Source organism: Rattus norvegicus, chromosome 20, assembly GCF_036323735.1.
Source record: "Rattus norvegicus strain BN/NHsdMcwi chromosome 20, GRCr8, whole genome shotgun sequence".
In the NCBI taxonomy this organism is placed as follows: Eukaryota; Metazoa; Chordata; class Mammalia; order Rodentia; family Muridae; genus Rattus; species Rattus norvegicus.
In genome coordinates, this window is record NC_086038.1 from 305,084 (window position 1) to 318,242 (window position 13,159).

The 13,159-nt window shown below is 37.9% G+C and overlaps 1 protein-coding gene across 1 annotated transcript; it reads right to left on the reverse strand.

Annotated features, from left to right (window-relative positions):
* Positions 1–11,884: 11,884 nt before the first annotated feature.
* LOC120098956 (olfactory receptor 2B11-like) lies at positions 11,885–12,823 on the reverse strand. The gene has a single exon (NM_001402100.1). It carries the CDS (start codon positions 12,821–12,823, stop codon positions 11,885–11,887), a length of 939 nt encoding a protein of 312 aa, NP_001389029.1.
* Positions 12,824–13,159: the final 336 nt, after the last annotated feature.

Sequence of the window (13,159 nt, forward strand, 5' to 3'; positions counted from 1 at the left end):
CACATTGATATTTTAAATATATTTTAACTCCAAGAGTCTTTTGTCAGTTGATATCTCTATTCAGAGTGACATTCAAATCCCAGTAATTTTGTATTTCCTGGATGTATCCCAGTGCTTTCTAGGTACAGTAAATGCTGATACAATAAAATCAAGGAACAGAGTAAAACAATGCTTTGAAAGCTATAATGGTTTATGTACACATTTTATTTATGAGAGTTTCTTATAAACTCATCTCTGACATAAAATGAATATTCAAATGTTATGTTATGATAACATCCATTAATAAATCTGAGTTACTTCTCTAGGCAGTTAGCAACTCCATAGGAGATCATTTCCTTATAGTTAAAAGCAGTTCTCAATCTTTGATTCATTGAAACCTCAACGCCAACTTGGGAGGGCCAAAGAAGTCACTCAGACCAAGATATAAATCATGTTCTATGACCACACATTAGGTAAGATGCATAAATTAAAAAAACAGAAAACAAATAATCCTGTGTGTTGGAAAAGTAATAATTCCTACAACTTAATATTAATGCAATTTAAAAAAATCATCAACTGCTCTGGGTGTTTTTCTTCCATATATGCCTGTGTACCACATGTGTGTCTAGTGCACACAGAGGCCAAAAAATGCCAAAGGATACTTGTAATAAAAATTAATGATGATTGTGAGCCTCCACATGAATACTGGGGATAAAAGCCAGTTCCTGTAGACAAGCAATCAATATTATTAACCGCCGAGGCACCTATCCAATCCCTCAAACAACTTCTTAACGAGTTTTTTATTTTGTGATAAGCACTGGAACAAGCCTTTCCCACACTTAAGATCCTTTGGAACTTGTTCCCACATAAGAGAACCTTATTTCTGTACTTTAAGATATATAACCTCCTTTTCCTCCACTCCTCCCATTTATACACACACACACACACACACACACACACACACACACACACACACACACACAAACACTCACTTCCTCTTCCCACCAACATCCTCTGCTCCTATTTCCTTTCAGAAAGGAGTAAGCCTCCAAGTGATATCAATGAGCACTGAGAACAAGATGCGGTAAGACTAGACACAAACCCTTACATCAAGGCTGGATGAGGCCACTCAGTAGGAGAAAATGGGTCCCACAGGCAGCAAAATTGACAGAGGCACCTCACTATTATTAATCAGAGTCCAAAAAAGTGGATGGAGGTAGAAAAAAATCAACCCAAGTAAGGCAACTGGAACCAAAGAGACAAACTTGATATGTACCCACTTAGAAGTGGATATTAACTATTAAGTAAAGGATAATAACACAGTACACAGGTCCAGAGAAGTTAGGTTAAGAGGAGTGGTCTACAGGGAATGCATGAATCTCCCTGGGAAGGGGAAATAGAATAGGTTTCATGGGTGGTCTGGAACAGGAGAAAGGAGAGAGGCTTTAATTTTCTTATTCAGCAATGTGACACAATTTCAACTCACAGGGAATCAGTGTTTAAAATCCCTGATCAAAGGCAGGCTGTTGGTCTTGGCATGTTGCATTTTCATACCAGCATATTATATTCACATTTGATTAGACATGTCATTTTGTTTATATTACAGTAATTTGGCTTTATACATTGTAAAAAGCTGTCTTTATTTTTAAACGCCCTTCATTAAATAGTATTTTTTTAATCATAGACTAAAGCTTTAGATGAAACTCATGAACAAGATTAATCTGATTTTAAACATGATTTTATGATATCAACTAATTAAACATCAATACTTCACTCACATAATCAACAACTGAGAAATATACGGGTTATAGAAACTTACCTAAGTTGTTCCTAGGGCCACTGAAATAGACACAGACAAAGCTTATGAGTGGTTTCTTTGAAATGAAGCTGTCTTTCTATGTAGTAATTAGATACTGCAACCTTTCCTAGGATTGCATCTCATTCAATACAGATGTCTCTTCACTTAATCTTATTTTGATAAATCCCCTTTATTTGATTAAAAATAAATATAAGGGAAAGATATTTCAGTTTTTCCTTTTTACAGGCAGAGAGATTCTAGTATGAAGATGAGAGTTTAAGATTTGCTTCAGAACTCTCAGGTACTTAGTTCATAGAAAGGATCAAGAAGGAGGGAAAGCTCAAGTTAGGAAAACATTAATAGAGAATATCAAGAAGGCTTTTATGTTGTGTTTCTTTGCTATCCCCAAGAGTCCTGTGCATTGTTTTTACAGACATCTCATTTAACATTTTCCTCTGTGACTACACAAAGTTCCCTGGGAAAGAGTTCTCTGAGGACATGCTTCTCCTGCAGTTAGTTACCTGGTGTGCTGAGGGGAGAAGACAATATTTTGTGCAGTGGGAAGCATTTGAAATAAATTGATTGTGTTTCTCCACACACTGAACATCCACTAAAAAGCACACAGTTAAAGATGAGCTTCTTTGAATCAGTTATCCTGAGAAATTTAAATGAGAACGATATTGTACATTACATTAAGGATATCATATAAGATTTTAAGTTTTAATTTTCTCTATTATAAGAAAGAAGGAAAATTCAAACCATAAGAATAATAAAAATAATAGCCACTGAATTTACCCACAGCAAATAATCTACCAATACCAAGAAAAATTCTATTTGGTATTTTATCACAATTTAAATCCAAATCTTGCTTTTTCAATGTGTTTGAATATCCTGTATTCTTTTGATGGAAGAACTGGGCTCTGATGGCACCCAGTAGTCTTGGTTTCTGTTGCTTAGGTTCCTGTGCTTCCCTCTCATCATGAGGTTGTCTCTGGTGTTAGCTGGTCTAGCTGTGTCTGACAGTGGCTTGACCCTGCTATAAGCCTGTGAGTCACAACTACTGGGAGAGCAGCCCTCTCCCCGTGGGGTCTGGGTACAGAGAGCTGTGGCACTGAGTCAGCTCAAGGCTTAGAGAGAAACCAGAAAGTTCGTGTCCCAGACTGCTCCTTAGTGCCTGTGTCCTGAGGAGTCCAGGGGATTTCCTTTTGGGCCAGATATGTGAGCATAAGTGGTGGTCTCACCTGTGCTCTCAGGTGAGAGTGTCAGCACGCTTGGGAGACCAGCTTTCTCCCAGCAAGATCTATGTACAGAGTGCTGTGACACAGGGTCAACTCTGGGTACAGGCAGAAATGGGGAGGATCAGGTGCCAGATTGAGCCTCGATTTCTGTGTCCTGAGGGCTTTGTGAGGGTTCATCTTGGGCCAGCAATGTGAGCAGACATGGTGGTTTCACTTGTGCTCTCAGGTGTCATTATTTCTAGGAGATCAGCTCTCTCCACAGAGGATCTGGGTACAGGGGGCTGTGGCTTCTCACCCTTTTCTACAGTGTAATAACTCCAACTCCCTCTCATTTATACACTAAAGAACAAAGAGAAAAAGGAGCAGTGAGAAGATTAGGGTAGAAGGTTGAGAGATCCCACGGATAACTACAGATGCTGGCACATGGGTTTCCTATTCCTGACTTGAAGAGGCTGAGAATTCTTAGCTCAAAAACCTTGAGGTAGGTCTCCCCAAAGTGAAGAATAGTTCATTTTCTTTGAGTGAAGATGTTAGCTTCCTTTTTCAGTTATTGATTAGACCCCTGATTTCTTCAATATGCTGATTGAGAAACAATTTGGTAGTTAAAATGCCAGGAGCCATCTTGTTAAACCTAAAGATTAGCAGGTGATCTTCCTGAGATGCTTCTGCCATGGACTGTAAAGCTGACAGATTTGCTCCTTTAGGCATGGCCGAGGAGATGGCAATTGAAGAAAGATTACTTGAAAATATGCTTTTCCCATAATTATTAAATATATAATAATCACTATGTGTTGACCCATCCTTTCGCACAGAATTCTGCAGACGTGTGGAGATATTCTATCTTGGCATGTGGCCATGTGCACAAATACATAATGATCCTATAGAATTCCTAATTCGATCTAATGCTTTTATGACGAAAGCTTTTAGAGATGGTCTCAGTTGCTAGAAAAATGGCATAAAGTTAGAATCAAGAATAGAATGAGCCCATTCTCATAATAGTAAGTAAAGGCTGCATAATAAAAAAATGCAACGGGTTGTCATAATTACTCTAAAAAGTGAAATAGACTTGGGGCAAATTTGTGTTCAAGGTAAAATATATAAGTCCAAGGACAAAATCATGCATGTGCACTATTATAAGGCAAGGCTATGAAAGAACTATTACTTTGAGCTTATAACAAGTACATAAAGCAAAATGCTCCTTTGAATTTAATATCAACATCCTTCTATAACTCCCACTCTACATAACATTTGATCTCAGTGGTAATTTTCTGAAGAACTTTTGGTCAAAGAAGGTATAAAATGATCTGGGAATAGAAAAAAAAGGTTTTGGTTGAATAGTTTGCCTTGGGCAGCACTGTCCCATACATGCAGCCCTCATCCCTCCTTTCTTCCCTCCATCCCTCCATCCATCCATCCATCCATCCACCCACACAAAGTTATGTTTCTTTGTCTATATGTATGTGTATAGGTATACATATATTTGTAAGGATGCATAAATATTTGTGGAGTTAATTGTGACAGATAGTCTGGGTCTGGCCAGAGTGTGTGTATATGAATGTATTTGTGTCTGTGCATATTTGCCTGTATAAAGCATCTCAAATATTTTTCTTCTCTTCTTCTCTGGTTCACAGAGAATTAACCACCGTAGCCAAAGAAACTTTTGGCTGACTCACAAGTAAAAGTAAAAGGAGCACTAGCAATTATCCTTTTATTTAATTCCTTGATGCTTAACAGCATGATTCTATTGCCAGATATTAGTGCTTATTAAAGTACAAGTAATAAAGAGTTGTATTTCTCTAGTTCTTAATGAAGCACAGAAAAGTATTAAAGTATTAAGTTTTCAGCATCTAATGAAACAAAGAACTTTAAGAAACAGATAAGAATTTTAACTCAGAACCTTAAGAAGAGTTGTTTCCCAAGCATGCATTAAAGCACAAAGAGTTAAATAAAGCACAGAAAGTTAATGTTTAATAAAGCAAAGAGTTAAAAAGAAAGAAGCCAGTAGTTTTTTTTGTTTGTTTGTTTGTTTGTTTTTTTTGTTTTGTTTTGTTTTGTTTTTTTTTGGAGCTGGGGACCGAACCCAGGGCCTTGCACTTGCTAGGCAAACGCTCTACCACTGAGCTAAATCCCCAACCCAGGAGCCAGTAGTTTTAAAGAAGCAGAAAGAAGGTTTTTAGGATTTTTTTAGAAGGCATCAGTAAGCATTTAATATACAGAGCTCGATGTCCAAAGACCATCAGTCTTTAAAAGTATGTCTAACGATGCGTCCCACTCCAACTCATTCCAGCCTGGACAGGCTGGTGGCATTAAATTCGTTTAATAGTCATTTTCTTGAGAAGTATAATACAATTTATTTGTGAGAAAGAACCACAATACTAACAAAATAAAACATCAAAACCTACTTTAATAATTTTATTTAAATGTTTCTAGACTCCCTTCTAGCCTACCACCCACAAGAGATAGTGAAAAGGAAAGATTCATAGGCCAATGGAAGATATGCACCTGATAGGAACTAGTCCTTCAAGGCAAATCCAATACATGTAGTCAGGATCTCAGCAGTTTAGTTCACATGACTCATCAGCAGTAGCTCGATCCACTTACAAACACCATTCACAAATCGACATTAGCACTTTGATCCAGAAGATACCATGAACCTCTGCCAATTGTCCAGAGTCCACAGAAGTGTCAAGAAGCCACCAGAATTCCACCATAAGCTTTTTGGTCCTTTTCTGTTAACAAAGTCATGACACACAATGATCAGAAAAGAGTTGCAAGGAAAACCAGTATCACACAGAATTCTCAGTAAAAAAACACAGCATCAGCAAAGCCCATTGGAGACCTGCAAAGACTGGCAAGGAAAACCAATACCACATAGCGTTGTCCACTATAGGACAATGGTGGACAATAGGCTGTTATATTTATACCATTTCCAAACATGACATGTTCTCTCAAGTATCCTCTCTAGCAAAAGATCACCTGTCCCCTTTTCAGGCAGCTTCCAGAAAAATACCACATGTCTGTTGTCAGGAAACCATCCACCCATGTGTCTGCATCAGCAAAAACATCCTCTAATAAGACCATTTCCAGAAAAACACATGGCACAACTGATTCTGCGAAGAAACCAAAAGTTTCCACTTCAGCAATTTTTCTTACATTTTCACTGTACTGATTTACTTAAGATTGTACTGAGAGTTGAAACATGAGCATCCTGCAAATTAAATAACTTTTGAACTTCACTACAGGCCTCTTTTATTTAGTATGAAACTTTATTTATTTTTATTTGTGTGGATGCATCTGTTTGAGTGTGTTCCACATGTGCACAGGTGCCTGCAGTTGCTCGAAGAGAATGTTGGATTCCCAGAGGCTGGAATTACAGGATAACGTGGTTGCTAAAAACTAAACTCAAATCCTTGGAAGAATAGGAAGCTCTCTTAATCAGCAAAACAACTCATCAATTTCTTATTTTTACTTGAAGACATCTCAAACTGAAAAAGATCCTACCAAAGACTCATGCAGACCCATGCAGGCTCCATGATTGCCACTTCAGTCTTTGTGAGCCTATAAGAGCCCTGCTTTAGGTCATTCTGTGGGCTGTGGTGTTGTGGTGTTCTTGATCCCTCTGGAAGCTCCAATCCTTCCCGCCCCTCTTCTGAAGGGTTTAGTTTGTCTGTGGGTCTCTGCATCTGCTCCCATTAGGTGTCAGAAAGAAACCTGGCCTAGTTACTAATCTATGCATGTAGCAGAAATCAGAATATAATTAGAAATGATTTTTTTCTTGGTCACTTGTGTTGGGCTCAATGCTGGGTCTATGGGCCTTCTCACTTCCATCTCCTGGAAAAACAGGCATTGTTAGGAATGGGCGACCTCAAATGACTGAGGCATCAATTTAGAACTGCCACTGATTGGCCATTCGCACGAGATCTGGACCACCTGGCATTCTGAGATCATCATCAGCTTTCCCAGCAATCACATCACATGTGCCTCCTAATGGTGTGGAAAAAAGTAATACAAGATAAGGGGGTGTCCTATAGAATTGGTAGCTCTAAGGCATTTTAAAAAAGTCATGATTTCATGTGGGCTGCACTAGCCTTCTCTGAAATAAATTCTAAGTAACTGGGCTACTCAAAATAGAATTATTCCCCATGACTGGAAGGAATTGATACTATATGCTAGTTCCCCTTTGCAATGGATAATATGTTGGAGGGAAGCAGGTACATATATTGAACAGTAAAGTATATTGAAAGGAATGAATATAAGAAAGACTAGTTGCTAAGTGAATGTTAGCACTATGATATATAAGAACTGATTCAATATGTAGATGCTAGTATAGAATAATATCACTTTGTGACTTAAGAGTTTTGGGAAAAGGTAAGGAACCCAGGAAAACAGTTCCTCTCATTTACAAAGATTATATAAGGCTCTAGAGTAAACTGCTTTACCAAAATTGTACAAAGATTAGTCTCAGCTGTGAACAAAGCCAAATCAGATCTTCACACTAAGCAAGTGTTCATAGAGACCTTGGTGTTTGAAAATTCAAATACTGAATGTAAAAAGTTGTCAGATCATTAAAGCTGCAGGTATCACCAATAGATGAGTGAATAAGGGATATGACCAATACTGGTTCTAACAGGTACCATGCTAATATAATAGATTAAAATTTGTGGGATTCCCTACTCTTGGAGTTCGGTAGATAAACTCCATGAGGGCAGTGTTAGCAGAGATTGTCAAACAGGAGGTTCAGAAGCCCTGTAATATATACAGTGAATGACCACCCCAAGACAGCTTTGTCAGTACTCAGATCAATTTTACTTAGGCTCATTAAAGACTCATCAACTCTTGGGGAACTGAAGACAGGGATATCCAGGATGGGCAAAAGTCATTTTTGGGGGGTTTAGGTTTTGTGACATACATCATTAGCATGGGGAAGCAAATTTCTGGAATCTCAGGTACTGGTTGAATAAGTTTTTACAGGAGGAAGAAAATTGATCCTATAAACTAGTTGAGGCTATGACATTCCTAAGGTAGACGTGAGTGTGGGCAATTAGAACATCCAGGAAGAGGTGAAAGAAGGAGAAACTCTGTCAACAAAGAGAATACTCCATCATGTGCAGAGTCCCAGAATGCTATCCAGGCAATATTAGGCTTTGACGTACAGTAATTAGTAATTTTCCCACAAAGCCATTGTTAAAGGTATCTGATATCAAAATGTCCAGTGCTTTAATTGCAGGAAATACGGTTACTTGCAAAGGGACTGTGAACAAACCACCAAAGGTCTCAGACCTCAAAATGCCTGGTGCATTATGTGTGGGAAATGTGATTATTGGCAACAAAATCATGAACAAGGCATTTGTACGAACAATGTTTTTTCTTAATAAAAACCAGAAAGAGGCCTAAGCATCCAGGGTTGTGCAGGTTATGTGGAAAGGTTGCCTGCCACTGGGAAAATGACTATAGGTCCAAAAGGGAAATGTAAAGTACAGTCTTCCCATCAGGAAATGGCCTTTGAAGTCAGACTCAGGGTTCTGCAGCAAAAGTTATGAGCTATTGCAGCTAAGGAGAAACATGCACACCAAAAAGTCTTAACATGGCATTGGCGATTTAATTCACACTACTGCAATCAGCAGAGCTCTTGACTTGGCCACTGGTAAACACCTCATCAATTGCTTAAAATTCAAAATTATAAAATAGCTCTTATTGTTTATGATCCTCTGTCCTCAGGTACTGCACCAATGATCTTGGAGGGAGTGGACTGACCTTGCAAGGATGCATTGTGTACCCAGGAATTATACGTGAAGATTTCAAGGGAGAATTAAAATTATAGCTTATGTACAAAGAGAACAGCAATTTAATGCAGATGATATGTTTTTCAGTTGTTACTGTTTGCTTACATCAATGATAAAACCATTCATGTAGGAAGAATTGGGGACTTGAAAGTACTAGAAACTGTGCACTTGCAAAGTGTTGTTAGTGTTCAGAAGCCAAAATTAAAAATTGCAATTATTGCAATGGTATTGTAATAGAAAATTTGGTGGAGATGGAGGCTGAAGTAATTATTAAATCACAAAACATATAGAATTTAGCATGGCCAGTTTACAAGGTTTGTATACAGATTCTAGGTATTGAAAAGTTATCTTAGTTAAATCATGAGATGAGTTAAATGTATGGGAATGGAAGGTCAAACAGGAACATTAATGCCTTATGTGGCTGACTTACGCATATATTTTTGAAGAAGTGATCTTTTAAAACAGTAATTTACTTAGATCAATTTCCTGCAATCTAAGAGGCAGCCCATGATGAAATGAAGGGTGAAATGGTAGATGTTTCTGGGGAAGGTATTGATAGATGTCATCAAAACTATCCCAGGGTGTACAAATGGTCCAAACACGGGATATAAAAGACACTGAGTTTCAATTTTTATAAGGAGGAGGGGCACTGGTTAAATATCAGTGGTTCTACCCTTAAAATGGTTTACTGACAAGTTTGTGTAGACAGATCAATGGCCCATAACAAAGAAAAAGTTACAGGAGGGAGGAGGTTGGGAGGACCTTCTAGAATGTACAAGAGACCTAGGAGGTGAACGACCCTCAGGACTCAAAGGCAGGAATCTTAAATGAAATGCCCTTCAGTGGGGAGAGGGAACTTGTAGAGCCCACCCCTAGGAGAAAGACAGGGCATCAAGTGAGGGATGGGATTGCCATTCCACAGTCAAAAACCCTGACGCAGAATCGTTCCTGTCTGAAAGAACTGCAGGGAAAAAATTGAGAAGAGCCTGAGGAAAAGAAGGTCTAGCAACAGGCCCGAATTCGGATCCAGCTCAAGGGGAGGCCCCAAAGCCTGAGGTTATTACTGAGGCTATGGTGTGCTCACAAGAAGGGGCCCATCATGACTGCCCTTCGAAAGAGGCAACAAGCAGCCGAAAGAGTTGGAAGCAGATATTTACACACAAGCAATGGACAGAAGCTGCTGACCCCTGTGGTTGAATTAGGGAAAAGCTGGAAGAAGCTGAGGATGACTCCCCTGTAGGAGGATCAGCAGTCTCAACTAATCTGGACCCTGAGATCTCTCAGACACTGGGCCACCAAGCAGGCAGCATACATCAGCTGATATAAGGCTCCCAACACTTATACAGCAGGGTCTGGTTTCAGTCCGAGAAGATACACCTAACCCTCAAGAGAGTGGATGCCCCTGTGGATGGGGAAATCTGCTGGGGTGCAGGGTCAGGCGGGTAGAGACATCCTTGTGAAGACGGGGGAGAAGGATATGGAATGTGGAACAGTCAGAAGGTGGACCGGGAGCGTTAGGAAAACTGGTCTGTAAAAGAATATTATATATATAAAGAGTTATTTATTTAAGAAAATTTTAACTCAAGAGGGAATAAATGAGAAGCTGATATTTATACAAGATTGAGACAGGAGAATCTCTGAATAATGATTGCAACCAGATACATATGAGAATGAAATTAGCATTTTAATTGTCACACAGTGCACAATGACATTATGCCTACGCCTATAAACGTTAGCAGATAAAGTGTAAACTTTATTAGGAAAGAGATTGCAAGATGCATCTGTGGAACAAATAGTTCCCCAACTTGATTGTATTATTTGGTTATTTTTGGTTTAAACTCATTCTCCTTTTGGCAAGAAATATAATATTATGGAATTGATTTTCTTTGCACAAAAATTAAAAAATTAAAGAATTACGTAGAAAACAGTTTCTGACTTCATCATAAAAGTTAGGATACAACTACTTTAATTGTTAGAAACAGATCTGACAGACAGGTACTAAATACAGTAGCTTATCCTGATATTATGCCATTATGGGCAATCCATGACAATTGGTAAAAAATGTTACCATCCAGGTAAAGAAAACTGACACATCTTACATTTTTCACTCATATTCAGCTCTTTATTATGAACCTTATTTAATTATTCATAAATTAATCCAATACCACATAATTTCATAAGCCATAAATTTATTTTACTGAAGTATAGGTCATTTAATGATGAAAGTTAAATTTTCAGGGTTTGTCCTGGAACTGTCCTAGATTTCTCAACTGAGGTTGATGTAAATTTTGAATATCCTTATGTGAAATTTACATATTTATAACAACTGACATTGTAGAACTAAATAAGTTCTCTTTCAATCCAAATTACAAATTACTAACTGTTATGCTTTGAAATGCATTCTATCTAGCCTCAAATATATGCATATAAATGTTCCCAGGCTGTCATTACATAATGTATTTTGCTATTTAACTGATCAAGATATTTAAAATAAATGTTTTAAGAAAGTAATATTTTCATCCTTTACCATATACTTGTTGGTATTTAATTATATGTTCCTCAATTCCTCATATAGATTTCATGCATATTTATCTTTAAGAAAACTTTACAGGGTATTTTTAAAAATATGCACATAAATAAAGTCTACAAACTACCAAAATAGTTTATTAAAAGCAGTCCCTACTTAATAATGAATTAGAAAACACAGTTTGAAAAATGTAAGGATTTATTCCACAAGTGAAAAATTTTTAGAAAATGGATGAATGTTTATTCTTCAGTTTTCATGACAATTAGCTTCAAACAACATAATTGTACTATAAACTAAATGATTGTTTTAGCACTTAATAAAGTAGCTATTTCTAATGTACCAAAACAATGCATTTTAACTTTTTTCTAAGCAGAGTATCCATATTGTTTAATAGTATCCAAGATTAACCAGTGTCTAGCATGATTAGAAGAAACACAAGGAAAGAGACATGACTTATAAGAACATGTAAAAATAAAAAGAAAGATGAGTTTTGTACAGGGAATGAGTTGTAGAAAAAGTCTCTAATTTGTATATTATTTTATAAAACGTCCAAAAGTATTCACTTTGACATAAAAATATTCCTGAATAGATTACCTAATGCTCCCTTTACATCCTTGTTCCTCAGAGTATAGATGAAGGGGTTCAGTGTAGGAGTTACTACTCCATACAAGAGAGCCATGAACTTGGGTTGGTCTTTTGTAATAGAGGAGGGAGGCTGAAGATACATGCTAATGGCTGGGCCATAGAACAAGAGAACTACAATGAGATGAGAGGAACATGTCCCAAAGGCCTTTTTCCTTCCCTCTGAAGATTTGATTTTAAAGACAGCATGCCCAATACTAGCATAGGAGGCAAGAATTAAACACAGAGGAACAGCTAAAAGAAAAATGGATACCACAGACAGAGCAAGCTCATTTGTTTCTTTTTCACCACAAGCAATTTTTATGAGAACTGGAATCTCACACACCAAGTGATCCAGTTTATTGTGGCCACATAGAGGCAATTGCAGAGTTACAGTGGCCTCTGTGATAGCAAAGGAAATTCCAGTCAGCCACACAATGGACACTAACAGGAGACAGGTACGCTGATTCATTATGAGGGTATAGTGTAGAGGTCTGCAGATGGCTACATATCGGTCAAAGGACATAAGAGCCAGGAGGACACACTCTGCAACCCCCATTGTGTGGTAGAAATAAAGCTGAATTGCACACCTCATGTAGCTGATGGTCTTTGTGGAGCTCCCAAGGTTAGTTAGCATCTGAGGCACAATGCTTGTGGTGTAGCAAATGTCCAGAAAGGAGAGGTTGGTGAGGAAGAAATACATGGGGCTGTGGAGACAGGGGTCTAATATGGACACCAGAATGATGGCAATGTTTCCAATCAAGGCTGTGGGGTATGTTACCAAAAGAATAATAAAGAGAGGAAGTTCCAGCCAAGGACGGTCTGCAAAACCAAGTAGAATAAACTCTTCTGGGTGACTTGTATTGATCAGTTTCATTCTCTGCAATCAATTCTCTCACTCTTCTGTAGGAACGAAGTATTAAGAGTTAGTTAGAAAAGCCTCCCAATTCATTGGTTAGGACTATGGAACACAGGATTGGCATTCCACATTCGAAATGTCATGGTGATGGTTAGGAAACAACTCAGTCCATATTGAAGACCTTCGTTTTACCTTCAGTAATCTGGTAAAAATGTGGCAAGGGATACACATTTGTAGAATCCAAACTCTAGTTAAAAAATAAAGTGTTATTTTTCTGGAGTTGGCTAAACAGCTTGCAAATCTGAACTGATAAACACCAAGTTTACTTATAGGCACATTCTCCAAACATAAAGT

What these genes read in the sequence shown, in the direction of transcription:
- LOC120098956 (NM_001402100.1), bottom strand. Translation starts at nt 12,823, where the DNA reads ATGAAACTGATCAATACAAGTCACCCAGAAGAGTTTATTCTACTTGGT.